Source organism: Microtus oregoni, unplaced genomic scaffold, assembly GCF_018167655.1.
Source record: "Microtus oregoni isolate MIOR12 unplaced genomic scaffold, Mior012 000017F_ref0000208, whole genome shotgun sequence".
Classification (NCBI taxonomy): domain Eukaryota; kingdom Metazoa; phylum Chordata; class Mammalia; order Rodentia; family Cricetidae; genus Microtus; species Microtus oregoni.
The window spans coordinates 6,949,075-6,968,841 of NW_024543076.1; the positions used below are offsets into that span (position 1 = coordinate 6,949,075).

General features: G+C 47.0%; 1 protein-coding gene across 1 annotated transcript in view; it reads left to right on the top strand.

Annotated features, from left to right (window-relative positions):
* B4galt1 (beta-1,4-galactosyltransferase 1) overlaps nt 1-19,767 on the top strand; it is a 48,350-nt gene that overhangs the window by 10,613 nt on the left and 17,970 nt on the right. The window contains exon 2 of the mRNA XM_041667645.1: nt 17,137-17,372. Coding sequence (XP_041523579.1) covers nt 17,137-17,372 — 236 coding nt within the window. The remainder of the gene's footprint in view (nt 1-17,136; nt 17,373-19,767) is intronic.

Here is a 19,767-nt window from a genome sequence, read left to right on the forward strand (position 1 = left end):
CTTTAAGACTAGTGGATGGTTTCTGGAATTTTGCATGTGGTATTTTAGGACAGTAGATAGGGCTAGCCCAGGGTGGTAACTGAAATTGTGGAATGGGAAGCTGAAGTGGGGGCAGGAATACCCATTTTTGATGAATTTCCCTCTTGCCAGGGGCCAGGAATTAAACTAGGAACCTTGCGTATTCTAGACAAGCACTCTACCCCTGAGCCACACCTCCGGCCCAGCCTCCCTGTATGTTTGTGTGTGTGTATACATACATGCTTGCTCACATGCACACATTGAAGTGTGTACGTGTGGAGGCTAGAGATGAACGTCCTATGTCTTCCTCGATACTTCTCTGCCTTACTTTTTGAGCAGGTTTCTCAGTAAGTCTGGAGCTCACTGCCTAGTGGGGGCTAGCAAGCTCTGGAACCCCACTCAGCTCATTCTTCCCACCACTAAGTTCACAGACATGTACCACCATGTCCGACTTTGATACAATGCAGGCCGTCTGAATTCAGGTTTTCCGGCTTGCACGGCAAGCACCTTACCCACTGAGCCATACCTTCCTTCTCTCACTCATGTGTCTCACTTTATGGGATCTCTTCTCTTTATAGTTAAAAATGATACCCCATTAAAATTGTCCCTACCACTGTAATAAAGCTACAATGTCAAAATGCATGCATAATTTACTGTTATATTCATAATTTCATAATTATTGTGTGAGACTAATTTAAATTCAGCTATTTCTATTACCTTCCAAAGTGTAATTTTGCCTATACTTAGCCTGATTATCTTTAGTTGTGGCTGCCTAGTATCTTTTTACCTTTTTTTTTTCCCCCTGGAACTTGCTCTGTAGGTCAGGCTAGCCTTGAACTCAGAGAGCTGACTGCCTCTGCCTCCAGAGTGCTGGGTTTAAAGAAATATGACGCCACTTCCTGGCTTAACTGTTTTGTTTTTTAATTAAATATTTTCTTTCCTAATTAAAGGTTTTTCATATGATATACTTGGATCATGTTTTCCCCTTCCCTAGTTTCTCTAGTTCTCACTGTGTAGTTAAGGCTGACCTAAAATTCATAATCCTCCTGCCTCAACCTCATGTCTGTTTACTAACCTTACTGTTAATTCCTTAGTGTTCTTCATTCCAGGTTTCACTGTCCTAATCTTGAACACATTTTGTAGGACACAGTTCTTTATTTCAATTGAATTACTGAGGCATTTATCTAATTCTTCTTTATCAATAAAAAAAGCAGGAGTCAGACATTGGGGTAAGAACCTGAAAGATCAGAGAAGCAGGGGAGCAGCCACAGTGACTTCCTACCACTTCTGTTCCTTCCTCCAAAAGGGGCTGAGATCCTCTCTCAGCCCCGCCGTACTACTTCCTGTCTCCTATCTGTCCGTAGTCCTCCAAACCTCTATGGTTCGTTTCAGGTCAGCTAGTGGCTAACTCCATCCTCTGACCCAAAGCAAGCTTTGTTTTCAGAATGAAATAAAAATATCACACAACAAATTACTTCCTGGGGATATATTCTTAGAAAGAATCTGTAGGTCAGATACAGTCATCCTGAACGTGGGTTCACATTGCCACACTGCTTTCTGAGAGGTCTAGAATTGTTCACAGGCTCTGAATTTGAAATTCCCAGCTTCTAAAGAATGTGGATCTGAAGAGAGTGTTGAATCTATCTTGAGCTTCATGTGAACTTTCCTGGTCTCTCTCTCCCTCTTCCTCTCTCTTCTTCTCCTCCCCCACCCCGTGTGTGTGTGTGTGTGTGTGTGTGTGTGTGACAGAGGGAGAGAGACAGAGACAGAGAGGATTTTCCCAAGCATGGCATGCTTTTTCTTACAGAGCCTCTGCCTCTGGGCTGTTCCTGCCTGGGTTCTCTAAATAGAAGTCTGCTGATTCTTTATACTCCATAAGCAGAGATGATTTATACAAATCATCTTTTTCCTCCTTCCTTTAAAAGCAAAGCCAAGCTTATAGAATAGGATCGGATGTTGGCTATAAAAGCCTGACTTCAAAATGATATTGGTCTAAACCTTTGTGAGTTGGTTGCATGCAGCCAGTCATAGAGACTCTTAGGAATAGTTTGTGACAGACTAGCCTGGGTGCTTGATCTTTTAACCTGAGTGGACAAATTCCTGTGTAACAGCTCTGGTTTATAGAAGCCAATAACAGCACCCAAATCAAAGAACACTGAAATCATACTAGATTAAAAATAAGTTGATGCAGTTGTCTAAGATCTACAACTACGAAGGGCTAAGTATTTTCCTTGCACATACCTTCTGTCTGGCTTACAGGGCTGGAGGTTGAGTTCAGGGCCTCGTACATGCCAGGGCAGGCCTCTCTGGGAGGCCAGTAGAAGCTTGCTTAATTGCATAAATGGTAAAGTGATTAGAGCCAGTGATTTCATATGACCACAAGTTTCTAGATCCAGGAGATGAGGCCGTATTCAACTTGTAAGGGGCACTGCCTTCCTCTTCTAGGAACTTCCCTTATCTTCTACCAAATTCACAGTTCCCTTCTGATGTAGTAAGACATTCTGACTCTGGGTCCCTTGAATCGGGTCAGAGCTGTTTTCTTCCTATGTGAAATGGGATCATTGCTTTCCTTGGAGGGTTCACAAGAGGATCCATGACATGAGGCGTATAATTGTGGATCAGCGCTGCTCCTTGGGCACAGAAGCGTACATTCAGTTCAGGCTGACTTGGTCAAGTGTCTTGCCAATGGAGTGGTGAGAAGCTATGACCGAAGCTTATGGGAGCGGAAAACTCAGAGTTGAGATTGGCCTGGCTGTGTGGACGGACCTCCTCCAGGCCACAAGGAGAAGGGCTTCACCTTGCTCATCCACACTGGGAACGAACTTGGACTGTGTGCTTCCACGTGTTAGGTGTGCCAGGTATTTGTAGAACCTACACAGCCTTCTCAGGATGGACAGTTTGTGAGTATTCAAATCATAAACAGTTACAAGTTTTTCAGAGGGAGCCAGAAAGGAGTGTTTTGTGGAGTTGGATATTTTGTGGCGTCTCAAGAGGAGAGAAGGTATGTTATTGAAATAGAAAACTGGAAAATTCTACACAGAGAAGCCCTGTCTGGAAAAACAAACAAACAAACAAACAAACAAACAAACTGGACACCAAATGTAAGTGTGTTCAGTTAGGTCGTATGTCTGGCGTGTTGGCAGACCACCTAAGGCACAAGCCTGGGATAGCCTTCTTTGTTCTACATAGGGGCTGGAGTTGAAATCCAGGATGCCCAGTCCATAGGTCAGGTCTGTTGCCAATGTACTGAGTAGTCTCTGGGTCTCAGTTTCTTATGGGATAAGACCCAGGGTTAGCTTGGATGCTCATTGGAGTGTCTTCCCGCCTGATGTTGCTAGAGTAGCCATGGTTAGCCGGAAGGCTTCACTGAGAGACACTGAAGTGTGTACGAGGGCCGCCTTGTAAAGCTGGGATGGTTGTCAGTGGGGCTTGAGAACCAGGCTTGACTCTCAGCTCAAGAAATGCACATTTGCCCCGCCCTCACACGGTGTTGTGGTTTACAGATTCACACCTGAGAACTATGCAACCGAGTTACAAGAAAGCTCGCTCTCTCTCTCTCTCTCTCTCTCTCTCTCTCTCTCTCTCTCTCACACACACACACATACACACACACACACTGCACTCCATGCTTTATATAAATTATAACTGTGTTGGGCTGCATTCATAGCTATCCATGGGTGCCTTTGGCGCATGATTCATCGGGCAAGCCCAGGGCCTAAGCAGGACAGCAGATGCTCGGGCTCAGCTGTTGAGTGGCTCAGTGTGCAAACCTAGTCAGTGGGCGCCAGTCTGACTATAGAGTCCGAGACTGCAGCCACAGCCCCATCAACTGTGCACAACTTCATATTTGTTCAGCGCTCCCTGCAAGCCAGGCGCCCGGGAAAGTTTCCCGTTAGCACTCACAGCAGCACATTTTCCTGCTGAATTGTTCTGATGTGACCTGTTATAATGCCGAGTAGCTATGATACACAAGGGCGTTCCTTTGTTCTTCCCAAGTGGGGAAATACTCAGGCTTCTACTGTTAAGAACTGTGTTGGAAAGGGAGTTTCATGGTGCACGCCTTTTATCCCAGCACTCGGGAGATGGAGGCAGGTGGATCTCTGTGAGTTTGAGGTCAGCCAGGTCTCCAGAGTGAGTTTCAGAACAGCCAGGGCTACACAGAGAAACCCTCTCTCAAAAAAAACAAAAACAAAACAAAAACCAAAAACCAAAACAAACAAACAAAAAAAGCAAAAGAATTCTGTAGATGCAGACAGCTGTACCCAGAAGGCCACAGAGGAGTCAAAAGCCAGAGAAGAGAAGTAGGCTTACTCCAGCCTTAGATCATGTCAGACTGTTGCGGTGACCGCCCAGACCCGCAGGCCTAGGAGTACAGATGCTGTCCTCCCTTCCCTGGCAGCCCTTGGAGAGCCCCTCCCACTCCGCTGTCTCTCCTAGTTTCTTCTTTCCTATCCACTTCTCAAACTCAATCTCATGGCCCGTTGTCATCTCTGTTCTAGTTACTGGTTTTATTGCCTTGTTTGCTATTTGTTGTGTTTTATCTTTATTCTCATTTCCATCACCGAGCCCCAACACGGGCAGCCCTGCTCCTGTGTTTACAGCACATGTGTGTGCTTCCACTGGCTACGTTGAAACCCCTGGAATGTGTGTGTGCATTTCTCATTTCAAACCATTACATTTCTTAGTTTAACATGCAGTAAATTGATTTCTTTGTCATGTAGTTTTGCGGACTCAAAGATGCTTATATTTGTGTCAATGCCACCGTAATCAAAATACAGGCCGGTTTAATTCCTTCCAACACCCGCCTCATGAGCTGCAGCCTCCTCTCAGTAACCCTACCCTCACCTCACAGTCTACACATCACAGAACTCACTGTTTAGGCCAGGCTGACGTTGGACTCTATATAATCCTCCTGCCTCCGGCTACCACATGCTAGGATTGTTGAACTATCACACCCAGCGATCTATTTTTTTTTTTATTACTTTTATCTTCCTCCATCCCAGGGCCTTACACAAAATAGATAAGCACCTTACCACTGAGCCCCAGATTTAAAAGGAGAGAGACAAAGAGAGGGAGAGGGAAAGGGGGAGAGAGGACACATGCGCTTGTGTTTTGAGACCAGATCTCTGTTGTATGGTGTTGGCTGGCCTAGAATTCATGTTTCTTCTCCACTTCCTGAATCCTGGCCTGACAGGCACCCCTGCCTAGTTCCTTATGAAGGTTTTGTCAGTTGTACCAATAATGTGGTAAAAAGAAAATCAGAAATCATGCATTATTTTCAGCCTCTCCATCTGGCACCATATCCCAGACTGCCTTTGTATTTTCTGACAGGACATTGTTGAAGAGTAGAAGCCAGTTATTTGTAGGCATTTGCTGTCTGTTCATGATGACATGTTTTGTGTGTTTTGTTTGGACAGGGTCTCACTATGTAGCCCAGGCTAGCTTTACACTTGTGTTCCTCCAGGACTACCCCCTCAGCCTACTATTACTATGTAAATATTCAATTTTCATCAAACTTCCCTTCACTGGATTGTTTTTTTAATGTCTATGGTTATTTATTCCTGAATTAATTACTGTAGTGGTTGATGTCTTTGCATTTGTTACTTAAAAGAGTCCCCCCCCCACACCAATTCTGTTTTCCTCTGCTCTTTGAATTATAGATCAATGAAGACTGAATTCTTTTTTAATATTATTTTTCAAGATTATAATATACTTATATCTTTTCCCCCTTCCATTCCCTCCCTCCAAACTCCCCTATATACTACTCTTTGCTCTCTTTCAGATTTATGGTCTTGTGTTTTCATTAGTTGTTACATACATACTGTATATGCACTTGCATTCCTAAACGCCTAAGTACAGCCTGCTCACAGACTGTCGATTCTCAGGTTTTACTTTATTCAGTGGGTTACAGCTTCTACTGCCATTCTAATGCTTACCATCCCAGGCTTCCCAGTGGATTCCCCACCAGCTGGCTCCTGTATCCTTTTAGGAAAGAGTGAGTGTTTCAGGAGGCTGCTCTTTCTCTGACAGCCTTGGCACAGCCGTTTCTCCAGTGAGTCCTAGTTCTTTTCAGGAGAGGATATATTTAGAAAACAAGAATTGACTGCCAGCTGTTCATATTTGTTTTTAGGAGCCGTTTACCATGTGTGCTCATAGCGCGTTGATTCTGACTGCCCAGTGATTCTTCTCTGATTTTCTCCTCTCTTTTTCTTTTCCCATGCTCCTTGCCCAGATAGCATCATGAGGAACATCTGTAGACAGGACTCTCCTGTTTCTGCCTTCTATGTCATCAGAGGAACACTGGGATTGCAGATGTGTGCTACCAAGCCCAGCTTTCTGTGGGTTTCTGAGGATTTGAACCCAGGTTCTAATACTTGTGCAGCAAGTGCTTTATCCCCTGAGCCATCTCCCCGCCTACCATGGGCTTTCTAGGAGCCTTCTTTCTGAGATTGACAGCTAAAGGCGGGTACATTTTATACAAATCCCAGCTAAGGGGTAAGAGAAGGAATCTCTCTTTAGGGTTACACAAAAGGAAGCAGAAATTCATCCTTGGATTTCCCTACAAAGGTGAACACCAAGCTAATTGACTGGGCCACAGACAACCACAGACTCTTAACTTAAGAGCCGAGGGTCTCTGTTTTCAGTGCTGGTGGAAACCTTTCTCCCTTTGGACAGAAGGAAACTGTCACATCTCCAGTTCTGGAATCCCAAGAGGCTTCCCAGCACTGTCTTGTTTCTGTGGCACCACCAACAGACACACGGGAGAAGGGTTAGCTCAGTGACGTCACAGGAGACACAGCTTTTATGCTGCCTTCCTCAGTCTACTCCCTGGAACCGAGGTTGAGAAGGATTCGGAGACACAGGTAGGCCATAGCATAGGGACAGAGGCGTGACTTAAAATCTGCTCTCCTCCATGGAGTGATATCATGACCATCAAAACCCTAAAGGATTAGTGAAGGGCAGAGCTAGATGGCTCTTCAGAGCCACGACTGCTCCTATGCAGCTGTCAGCCCCTCCAGCCCTAACTTCTCTTCACGTGGAGGAACTGTGGGGCCCCTCCGGCCCTGGGCAGGAGTCCTTGGGGTCTGGTTTGCGTGGATCCTGACCCTTCAAGGTGATGTAATCTGGTCATAGCGTTGCTCCGTTAGGTCTTAATGCCTTTGGTGCAACCTCCATGGGCTGTGTGGCCAAGTCCAAGGCTTTTCTGGTCATCCCACAGCCTGAATAAGAAGACTCTGAGATTTGGAGACTTGGGCTTAATCTCACAAGGGATGAGTAGCACATGTGAAGAGTGTGTTGTCTGTGGCAGTGCGAGGCTCAGGTGAGGGAAGGCTACGAGTGTATTTTCATTAGGGTAGTCCATCCTTTGACACTCAATTTATAGGCCTATAGCCTGAAGAAAATTTTAACTTAAAATTTAACCTTATTTCGAGCAGTACCAGCAGCTGATGACTCAGGAGCTGTGCCTGGAAACAAAATGGAGGCCTAGAGTCTAAAAATAAATGGTTTTGTCTCAAAGCAAAACAAAACCTAAGCAAGCAAACAAACAGAAAACAACCCTAGTACTCATATTAAGATGCAGGAGGGGAGATGGCTGCTACCTGGGGCTGGAGAGATGGCTCAGTGGCTGAGATTAACTGCTGCTCTCCCAGAGGTCCTCTGGGTTCAATTCCCAGAATCCACATGGGGACTCCTAAGTGTCTCTAACTCCAGTTTCAGGTGATGCGATGTTCTGTTTTTATCTCCGAGGGCACAGACATCACATACATGGAGATAAAACACTCATACACAGACACTTTTAAAAAATAAAATAAAATTAGAAAACCAGAGCTGCGACTTTCTGGGCTACTCAGCATGTGCATGGGCACAAACATGCTACACAACAAGATTGTCCCTTTACCGCACAGCTGGAGTGGGACAGGTGGCAGCCTCACCAGCACTGTGACAGCCAACCACAGTGCTTGGCCTTTGACGCTTAGGGAGGTCTTTAGTGATGTAGACAGCCTTGTGTCACTGTGTGAGAAATGACGGTTCCATGCAGTAGAGGGCTCACCGTAGGTGAGGCTACCTTCTGCACATCAACGGTTACACAGTAGGGCAGTGTGGGCATGTGACAAGTGGCCCTGAGCAGAGATATGGGCAAAGGAGCAACTAGCCCCACTGTGATTCAACTTGCTGCTTGACCTTCTGGCTTTGCCTTGAGCAAATTCTTTGTGTTCCTCGCCTCTTAGCGTAGAGTTCCTGTACAACAGATGTTCTGTTTCCTGTCGAAAATGGTGATGAGTTGACGGAAAGAAAATGGGTGTGGAACTTGCGTTCTGTGCAAGTTTGTACAGGTTGTGCCCAAGATGTTGTGTCCACAGTAGGAAAAGATGGGATTCTTCTTCCTCTCTTTTTAAAAATTTATCTTATTCTGATAGCCAAGTCCCAGATTTGAAACCAGGCATAGTTGTGCACAACCTGTAATCCCAGCACATAAGGGTAGAGATTGTAGCAGTTCAAGGCCATCCTCACCTATATAGTGAGTTTGAGCTGCTTGGGCTATATGAAAATCTGTCTCAAAGTAGAACAAAAATTCTTTGATTTGAATCTTTAAAAAAAAAATGTATTTGCCGGGCATGGTGGCACGCATCCTTAATCCTAGTGCTCGGGAGGCAGAGGCAGATGGATCTCAGTGAGTTCCAGGCCAGCCTGGTCTACAAAGTGAGTTCCAAGACAGTCAGAGCTGTTACACAGAGAAACCCTGTTGTGAAAAAAAAATATTTATTTACTGTATGTGTTAGGGTTTTTATTGCTCTGAAGATACCATGATCATGGCAACTCTTATAAGGGGAACATTTAATTGGGGGACACTTGCTTACAGTTTTAGAGGTTCAGTCCATTATCATCATGGTGGGGAGCATGGTGGCGTGCAGACAGATGTAGTGCTGGAGTAGCTGAGAGTCCTACATCTTGCAGGCAACAGAGAGTTGACTGAGAACTGAGCATAGGAAACCTCAAAGCCCACCCCCACAGTGACACACTTCCTCCAACAAGGCGATACCCACTCCAACAAAGCCACACCTCCTATAGTGCCACTCCCTATGAGATTATGGGGACCAATTACAATCAAACCACCACAATGTATGTGTGTGCTTGAGGGTGTGCGCCATGGCACATGTGGCCACGCTGTGGAAGGCAGTTGTCCCTCCCCCGTGTGGGTTCTGGAGACTGACCCCAGTTCATCAGACAGCAAACACCTTTACCTTTGATCTGCTGGGCCGTCTTGTCAGCCCACATTTGATGTCTTTTTATTGGAAGATGTTTTCTTTGGAGATGGAACTAAAGGCTGGAATCACCTTTCCTTGGAGACATGTCCCAAATGTACAATAAATGACACAAAATTTGATGTTAGAAGTAAATTATGGCCAGGCGGTGGAGACATATGCCATTAATCCCAGTACTCGGGAGGCAGAGGCAGGTGGATCTCTGGGAGTTCCAAGTCAGTCAGGACTTCAGAGTGGGATTCTGTCTTTAAAAGAAAAAAAAAAAGATAAACTATTTATAGTGACTTGGAAATCTTCGAGAGTTAAGTGGTTTTTCTTAGTTAAAATAACATTTTATTTATTTCGTGTTTGTTGGGGGGCATATGCCGTGTATGCTTGTAGAAGTCACAACTTGAGACAGTTCTCTCCATCCACCCTTTGGATCCCAGGGTTCAAACTCAGTCCTCGGGCTTGGCAGCAGGTGCCTTCATCCACTGAGCTATCTTGCTAACCCAGTTCTAGAAAATAATTTTAGCGTGTTTATAAGTGTATATGGTGTGTGTGCTCGTGTATGTATGTGTGGGTGCCACAGCACAGGTGTAAAGGTCAGAGGACAGCTCTGAGGAGCCCGATCTCTCCTTCCACCATGTCGGTCCTGAGGCAGATTCTGGCTGTTCGGCATGGTAGTAAGTACCTTACTCCCTGAGCTATTTGATTTGAAAGCTCAGGGAGAAACGCTTCCTTCCCGTGGGAATTGTGAGTTCAGTCTGGTGTTCTTTACCCCTGTCCTATCATGCCTTCACTGAAATGCGTTGTTGCTTGTGTCAGTGGCAGAGCAGCAAGGAGGAGAGTGCAGGGCCAGTTGGGGAAGGTTGTATAGTTGTTTGTTTTTACTCCTGGGGGCCTGCCATCCAGCTCCCAAATAAATACATGGAGACTTATTCTTCCATATGAATGCCAGCTTTAGCTTGGCTTGTTTCTAGCCAGTTTTTCTAATTTAAATTATCCCATTTCTCTTTCACGACGTTTTGCCTCTGGGCTTTTTTCTTTCCTTTATTCTATATGTCTTTCTCTCCTTACTCTGTGATCGGCTGGGTAGCTTTCCCTGGAGTCCCCTCTCCTCCTCTCCTTGCTCCTCACTTCCTTAGATTCCTCCTCCTGTTTATTCTCTCTGCCCGCCTGCCCCACCTCTTTCTCTCTCCTCCCTAGTTATTGGCTGTTTGGCTCTTTTTAGACCAATCAGGTCACTGTAGACAAAGTAACAGAGCCTTACAGGGTTAAACAAAGGCAGCGGAAAAGAAAGCAATGCAGTTTTGCCCCATTAAACAAATACTCCCCAGCACAGATGAACGTAATACATCTTAAGCTAATATTCTACAGCAGAAGGTGTGCGTGTGTGTTTTAGTGTGTGCTGTGTTTCAGAAGCAGAGGGACTCACTGACAAGTGGATACAATCTGTGTGATCAACCCCCCCTCCCCACTCAGAGGCACCAAGGGGCCCAGCGGAGCTGTGCTGCAAAGCTTTCCTTGACTCTCTGCCCTGGCCCTGATGTCATTTCCCTCCTTGGGTATCAGGTGACCACTGTCACATGCCCCACCATGACCTGCTTTGCTGGGTCTCCTCTTGTTTTGTCTTGGGCTCTCCCCAACTGCCACACTGAAAGCGGCAGCCGCTTCTTAAGGCACCTTCTGGGACCCCTGGCGCATGGTAACTGCTAGTGGGGTGCAGGTCTGAGTGAGTGTGATGTTGTGACTATTTCAGATAAGAGGATGAAAATAGAACAGACCTCCTGGTCCGGCATGGGGGTTGGGGAGAGGTGACTAGGTTTAGTCATATCTGTTAGTCCGTGGAGGGATCTAGAGGGTGTGTCCTCCTCCAGAGGCTGAAGGGAAGGTTTGGGGTCAGCTCTCACTTCTAGACTAAAAACCACCTGAGTCTTGTTTTTTGGTTTTTGAGATAGAATCTCACGTAGCCCAGGCTGGTCTTGATCCTCTGACCAAGCTTCGCTTCCCAGGTGGTAAGATTATTGGCTTGTGTCATCAGCCCTGGTTTAATAATGTGTCTCTCCCAAGCCCAGACATCCTGTTGCACTGCCTGGCTGCTTCTGGTGCATTCCTGCCCTTTGGAATCCAGGGGCACCGAGAGGAGAGGCTCCCACACACGCACACCTGTCTGTGGGCCAGCACGTTTTTAGGGAGGTCAGAAGAGGGACTGGATGGTGAGATCTGGGACTTGGCCCCAAACACAGATCCAAAACCACAGCTCCTAGAGTACCAGCCTCCTAGGCCCTGTCTACTGAACACTCCCCAAATGGTGGGATTTCTTGCTTAGAACATTTTTGCAAGGAATTTAGAGGCCTGGCACTCAAAGATCTGGGAGGACATTTTTTAAAACTTAAAATTAAAAAAAAAATCAATCCAGTATCAAAAGCCACCATGATTTCTTATTTTCCTAAGAAAAAAGACCTTTGAATAGACTAAGACCCTCAGTCCTGGACGAGAGACTGTGCCTCCAGTGGATTATTAGCTTGATGGACATGAGTTCAGCATTTCTTTTCTTTCTTCTGGTTTTTTCAAGACAGGGTTTCTCTGTGTAGTCCTGGCTGTTCTAGAACTCACTGTGTAGACCAGGCTGGCCTTGATCTCAGAGATCTGCCAGCCTATGCCTCCCCGAGAGCTAAAATTAAAATCACTGCCCTGCTGATTTCAGCGGTTACTGTTGTTACCGTCTAGCTTCAGGTGGGGATTATGTCCTAAATCACTCACTGGCCTGTTGGGTTGGAAATCAGTGACCTGAAGGTTCTAACCTGTTTACTGAGGCTGGAGGATTGATCCGGTGGCCTAGCCAATATGAAAGTGGGCCGGTGTTGAGGTTAGCTTAGATTAGCCCTGCTTTTTCTTTTCCTTTTCACTTTTTGGTTTTTTGAGACAAGAGTCTTTTTTTTTTGTGTAGCCCTGGCAGTCCTGGAATTTGCTCTGTAAATCAGACTGGCCTTAAACTCAGAGATCTACCTGCCTCTGCCTCCCCAGTGCTGGAATTAAAGATGTGCACCACCAAGCCCAGTTTAGCCCTGCTTTTGACACAGGGGCACACGTGTGTCTGGATTTGCTGTGTCTTTTAAGGAAGCAGCGGAATTTGCAGAGTCGAACTCACACATTGAAGTTATTGAGTGACTTACACAAAAGGCCATGACCTGGACTCCCAGCCGCGAGGCCCACGTGGCAGTGCTTGGGCCTGGGGAGCCGAGGACAGCTCACGTCTCATCTGCTTATGTAACCCTGCTTTCCAGCTTTCAGAGCCAAGAAAACACACAAGCCAGCCCAGCGGGGCTGAGGGCTTGTGGAAGCAGACGCCATGCGCCACACAGCCAGGGTGCCTTGGCCCAGCCTGAGCATTGTCACGAAGTTCTCAGGCTTTTGCTGCCCCTTGTACGCTTCCTGTGTCTATAGGCAGTGGCTCCGAGAACTGGTAGCAGAGGCGCATGTCTGTAAATGGTGCCAGTCCTCACCTGCCTGGAGTCCAGCTCCTTGGATTTTCGTATTGAGGTGGAGCTGGGTGTGCAGTGGAGACTAGCCCCTCTGTATGACAGAAGCTCTGCAGCTTCCTGGCTGACATGGGACCCAAGAAGGCGTTTGCCTCTGGGCCTGCTGCTGCTGTGTGCTCTTCACCCTAGAAGCGGGAGCTGCAGGATTCCCAGAATGTGGGGGTCAGAGGTGGGAGTCGGGGAAGAGTTGCCATGTGGAGAGGAGCGTGGGGGTGAGGTATTCTCCATGTATTGAAGGCGTGGGCTGTGAGAGTGGAAAAGGCTATCAGTGGCCGAACTCTGTGTGGAGCCCCTGGAAGAGCGCATTCCTTGGGCAGCTGGAAACCAGGGCAGGTTTCCTTTATATTTAGTATATACCCAGCAGGGAGCTTCTAGGAGGTGGGAACATTCTTGTCCGGCCTCTTTCTCTCGTTCCTCAACTTAGCCTCCTTGGGCTGTCATACAAACTGGCACTCAGTTGGTGCCCAGAAAGCACTGGCTGACACAAAGAAAAATGTTCTTGTCTTAACCCAAGGAGAGTTTGTGTAATGTAAACATTCCGGGATAAAAGGCTGGTTTCATTCTTGGTAGGCTCCCAGGGACTTGGTCAGCATGCTTTTCATACCTTTGTGCGTGCATGCGTGCGTGCGTGTGCGTGCAACAGAGGCCGGCAAAAACAGGGACAGAGTATTGGAGTTGGGTAGGAAGAGGAGGGAATGGAAGATAGACTGCCCATGTCAGCTCCTCGACTGGATAGGCAGCAGTGTTGTTGCCAAGGGAACCCTGGAGAAGAACCAAGTCAAAGGGTAGGTACTGAAGGATAGCGTGCACATGGGGTAGGTTAGTTAAGGTGTCTGTGGCACCTGGGTAGCCAGTAGAAAGACAGGGCCTGGGGACAGAATTTGGGGAGTGGGCATTATTTAAAACAGACCCGAATGAAAGGGAGAGATTGTTACCAAGGAAAGAGGCTGAGAAGGCATGGGTGGTAAGTAGGGGGACATGAGAGGGCACGGCGCTTGGTAATTAAGTATTCCTTCTTAGTCATATCCCATTCAGGGCATCCATAGCTTTTTTTCTGCTTGGCCATTGATGCCATCCAGGGAGCAAGGAAGGTGAGAATAGGGTTTCCAGAAGATTCCAGTGTGGGGTCTGTTCTTCCTAGTTTTAACCAGCACTCCAGCCTGTTGGGTATCTGTGAGACCTCAGAGCTCATCCAGTGTATGGACGGGAAACTAGGCACCCTGAGAGCAGAGGGAATCGTCCAAGGATCGTCCAATAAGTCACTGAGGCAGCTGCACTGGGGATCCCGGGGTCCCCTCTCTTATTCGGGGCTCTTTACCTCAGCATCTTTCTGCGGGGACAACACAGGGCACTTCCCCTGCAGGTGTATCCTTGGGGAAGCTTGGCAGACCTCTCGTGAACTCCTGTCTTCTGGGTTGGTTTCAGAACGCATAAGCAAGGCAGAAGGAAGGTAACTCCGCTGCCTCTTGGGTTTTTGTAAATAAGGTTTTGTTTTCAGTATCTCTAGAACCAATGGACATTGTAGGGAACAGATGCTGTGGGGTCCCCGAAGGAAGAACCCAGTGATGGGTCATGAATTCACTGTACCTTGGGGTCTCTCAGAGAGAGGACTTGACCTAGGATTGGAGAGTTGAGCCTCTAAACTTAGTAGGTCTCGTGGGAAGGGGTGGGGATCCCTAAGAACCTTCATTGCTAGAAAGTGGCAGGTGTGAAAATGGGTCGTCAAGCTCTGTTGTCCAGTTTGCCTGGTGAGAATTATCCAGGGTCTGGGGAGATGGCTCAGTTGTAAAGGGCCCACTGTAAAAGCATGAGGTCCAAGTTGGTTTCCCCAGAACTTAGGTTTGGAGCATATACCTGTAGTCCCAGTGCTGGGGCAGAGAACAAGAATGGAGACATGCCCACCCCTAGAGCTCAACCTCAGTGAGAGACCCTCTCTCAGAAACTAAGGTGGAAAGCAATTAAGGGAAAAAAAATAATGTTGACTTCTGGCCTCCAGACACGCACATAACTGTACACACCCATAGGAACACATGTCCATAGCACGCTGATACATTTAAAACCAGCACTTTTTGTTAATTATCCACTTCTGTCCCTCCCAAGGTCAGCTGAGGTGGACTAAGGTGTGTTGGTGCCAGTTACCCCAGGAAATTCTGTTGATAGGACTGAGGTACATTGTACCAGGTGGCTACTACCATAGTTCTGGAGTAGGGGACATCTTGGGAGGTCAGAACAGGGACAGTAGCGATATTGTTCAGAACTGGTTCTGCAAGACCCCTGGCCTCCAAAAGGGAGGTCCTAGCCCGGATTCAAGGCACAGCTCTTTTGAGTTTGAGGCTCTTCTTGACTAAGCTCTGCGGTCATCAAGAGGCCAAGGGATGGAGTTATGCTGAGGGCTGCCTGTTGATGCAGAAGTCGGGTGATTCAGGGTGAGCAGGCCAGGCTGAGGAAATAGGCACCAAGATGGGGAAGGCAGGCGAGTGGTAGGCCTTGTTGCCCAGCTGAAGTGTCTGGCCTCGCTTTGATTCAAGGCCACACAGCTTTCACCACGAAGGTGATATAATCAGAGCTTCATCTCAGAAGAAAAGAAATGAATGGGAACAGGTCTTATAATGAAGGACACAGAGAGGAGGTTCCCAGGAAAGGGAGAGGAGGTGACAACTGTCCAGAAACACTTACCAGGCAGGGGAGCAGGCTCACAGCTTCCTTTGCTAGAAGATTTTAGGAGGCAGCTGTTCTCAGAGCATGTGAGCGACATTGTTTTTATAAGCAGGACAGATTGGGGCCTGCACAGCGGTGGGCAGGAGTACTGGTTCTCACTCATGTATTTCAGGAGACTCTGATCTGTCAGTGTCCCTCCCACAGGGGTTCCTCCCTGTGTTCTAGTGCCTGGTCTGTTTCACGTGTGAAGCTGGCCATGGCACAGTAACAGTTCCCCAAATGACGACATTAGTTCAGTAATGATATAGGTTTAGGAAATGGTAAGCTAGCAAGCTGCAAGGGGTTTCTTGACAGCACAGGTTTTTCAGTGCCTTTGGGTGATTTCCAGAAGCAGGATTTAGTTTGTGTGACTCCCACCCTGGCTTGTTCTGGGCATAATTCTCCACTGAGCATCTTGCTGGGGCTCATGTTTCTGGAACCTATTTCGAGGATCTCCGAGGATCGTGAAGCACTCACTATGAGTTTGCAGACTTGGATCCTGTGTGTGCCTGGACCACTTTGTGCACAGGCTCCTTTCTTCCCTCTGTTCCTGGCCACCATGTCAGAATCTACTGTCTGCCTTTTCCTTAGTCCTCTGAGCCAAGCACTTTCTTACTGGCCATTTCTTACTGGTCTCTAACCACAGGACAGAAATTCTGGAGGCATACTGACTTTGCCTTAACAGCTCTGGCAGTCCTGGAACTCACCCTGTTGATCAGGTTGGCCTTGAGCTCACAGAGATAGATCTTCTGCCTCTGCCTCCAAGTGCTGGGATTAAAGGTATTATGCCATGACAGCTGGGAGGGCTTTTTGTTGTTGTTGTTGTTGTTGTTGTTGTTATTATTGTCTTTCTTTCTTTTTCTTAGTGCTCTTTCCAGCTGTTCCCTTTGTTTCCCCTCCTCTCCTCTGGAGTCACATTGCCTCCTTCCTTCTCCATTGACCCTTCGGCTCCTCACTATCTGCAGTGTGAGTCCCACACACCACACCCCTCCTTTCTTTCCTCTAGTTAGAATTTTGGTTTCTCCAGTTAGATTTTTCTTTTGTTTTGTTTTCCAGAGACAGAGTTTCTCTGTGTAACTACCCTAACTGTCCTGGAACTTGCTTTATAGACCAGGTTGACCTCAAACTCAGAGATCAGCCTGCCTCTGCCTCCCTGAGTGCTGGGACTAAAGGGTGCCACCATAACCTGCTTAGATTAAGTTTAGAAAGAGCTGTGTTAGTCCTTTGTCTAAAGCCATCCAGATGGCAGAGCTGGGTCTCAAGCTCAGGATTTCTGAGAAAAGGCTTTTGCATCTCTGCTCACCAGACTGTACTACAACAGTCAAGTGGTGTGAGCAGAAATTGATTCCATTTTTTTCACAGTGCCACCCAAGTGGGAGAGGGAATCTTGGGCAGGGAGTGTTCCAGAGGTAACTGACTGTCTGGGTTTGCCAGCACTGGGAGTTCCTGGAACAAGGGGCTTCTGAGGTGATCAGTCACACCAGCGCTGGGCAAGGACGCGCTTTCTGCTGCACCCAGTGTCCTCCCTCCTCCGGGAGGAGCTGTATCTGTAGCTGTGGTCTGGTCTGCTGATGCAGTCTGTGGCATGGTGGGCCCCGCAGCTGGCTAACATCTTCCTTCTGCCTCTCCAGTTGGCCCCATGGTGATTGAGTTTAATATTCCCGTGGATCTGGAGCTTTTGGCCAAGAAGAACCCAGAGATAAAGATGGGCGGTCGTTTCTCCCCCAAAGACTGTGTTTCTCCTCACAAGGTGGCCATCATTATCCCATTCCGCAACCGGCAGGAGCACCTCAAATATTGGCTGTATTATTTGCACCCAATTCTACAACGCCAGCAACTGGACTATGGCATCTACGTTATCAACCAGGTGAGGCTTGGGAAGATGGGGCGAGGGAGGTGGAACTCGGGTACACAAACGCCTGCGCAGTTAGTACTAAAGGAAGGGAGTGATTTCATTGACAATCTGGCATTTTACAGTGAAATGCCAACCCTGCCACTGCTTCTGCCCTTAATTAAACACGCAGTGAGCTAAGTGCCAAACGGTATGCTTGCTTATTGATAGTAGCTCTGCTAGCCAAGCCAACTGGGAAGGCCGTGATTGAGAAAAAAGCAAAAGGCATCTCCAATTATCACAAAGTACTGATTATCATTTTAAGGTAACTGTATATTTTTCTTCCTACTTTACAAAAATATTACAAACACAATATCCATTTTGTGTCAGACTTTTAAACAACTTTGAAATTGATCAAGCCAGACAGTAAGAGGCCTATACCAAGTTGAGGTTGAATGTGTCTCCATATAAGCCAGCCGTGAGTGAGAAGTCTGGAAAGGTCCGAGCCTCAGAGAGTGGTGTAGGTTAGGCTGAGCTTGGCACTGCACTTCAGATCGTGTGTGTCAGGATGCCATCTGCCTAGGACACGAATGCTGAAGACTTTCCAGCCTCTGTCACCAGAGTCTGGAGACTCGGATAGATCAAAGAACCTTTTATAAGGTTCTTTTGAGACAGGATCTCACTATGGAACCCTGATTGTCCTGAAACTCACTCTGTAGACCAGGGTGGCCTCAAACTCACAGATATCTGCCTGCTTCTGCCTCCGAGGGCTGGGATTAAAGCATGCACCAAGAACTTCTATAAATAAATAAATAAACAAGCAAACAAACTTTGCTTATTTCAATACGCTTAATGAGAATTACTACTTGTTCCACGAATTTAACTTTGGTATTTCAACTTTATCCCCCATACTTAAATTCATGTTTATATTGTAATCTCCTAGGTGTGTTGACAGGTCTGACTTATCTGTGTGTCAGATTTCATTGAAATGTCTTTGAAAAGACAGTTTGCCCTCTCGGTTTCAAGCTCAGCTTTGGGCCTGCTTGAGGTAGTAAGATTGCTGTTTTCTGCTTCCATCAAAGTCAAGGGACTTTGCATTTCTTCAAGGAATCTGGGATAGTGTTTGCCTATCTGGCTGAGGGCTCCTGTGGCCTGGTGCTGCCTCAGGGATGTTCTAGAGAAGTATGACATTGCAACATCCTGAAGCTTCCAGCCCACTTTAGACAGCTCGTTAACAATTAAAAATAGTTATGAGCTGGGCCATGGTGGTGCACGCTTTTAATTCCAGCACTCAGGAGGCAGAGGCAGGCAGATCGGTGAGTTCCAGGACAGTCAGGGCTACACAAAGAAACCCTGTCTCGAAAAGGCAAAAAAAAAAAAAAAAAAAAAAAAAAGTGATTGCATGATGATTGTCTAATGCTTTGGAAATTTAGAGGAAGAAGAAAGCTGTGCCCTGATAATATAGTACAGGAGTTTCTAAATATGTGAGAAGGCAGATCTCATTGTTAAAGAGCCTTCCCATGCCTTGGTACACTGTGACCTCTGGAAGCGTTTCCTGAGCTAGTCTAGACAGAGAGCTGTTTTCCAAGAATGTCTCCAGTGATGAGTGTTCTGTGAGTCACACTTTGGAGAAAACAACCCCAAGTCAGCCCCTCTCTTTTTTCTGTTACTCTCCCTAGGATATACTACGAACTCCTTTCTCTTATTCCCACTTGTTCCTTAGTATCAGCAAAAGAATCTTTTGCTGGGCAGTAGTGGTGCAAGCCTTTAAATCCCAGCACTTGGGAGGCAGAGGTGGACAGATCTCTGAGAGTCTGAAGCTAACCTGGTCTACAGAGCAAGTTCCAGGATAGGCTCCAAAGCTACACAGAGAAATCCTGTCTTGAAAAATTAAGAAAGAAAGAAAGAAAGAAAGAGAGAAGAAAAAGAATCTTTTTTAGGAGTTGGTGTAGCTCAGTGGTAGAATGCCTGCTGAGCATTCAAGTGGCTATCTTTGAGCTCCAGCAGAGCCGCCTGTCACTGTCTGCTAGGACTTGCCTAGACCCTAGAGGGCAGGGAGCGAGTTTTCTGCTCAGTGTCACAGCAAAGAGACTCAGAGAGGGTGAATAACAGCAGAGATACATACTGGTCACAAATAAGAGTGGGCTACAGCTATACCCCAACCCAGACTCCAAGTTTAATGTCCTTCTACTGGGTCACGGGAGCTCTTTTTGAAGCCATTTAGCCTCTTCCTGGGATGTTTCTCAAAGTCTGGTATCCAGGACTGGGGGCAAGCCCCATGTTGGAGAGCCATTTCCCAGTCAGTGATCATGGGCTGACCACGTAAGCCTTGCCAACCTGGTTCCCTCCAAGAGAGGAAAGGAAGTTAGTATTTCCTCACTGGGCCTCGAAGCACCTGTTGTATGGCAAGCCCTTAGTAAATATTAGCTGT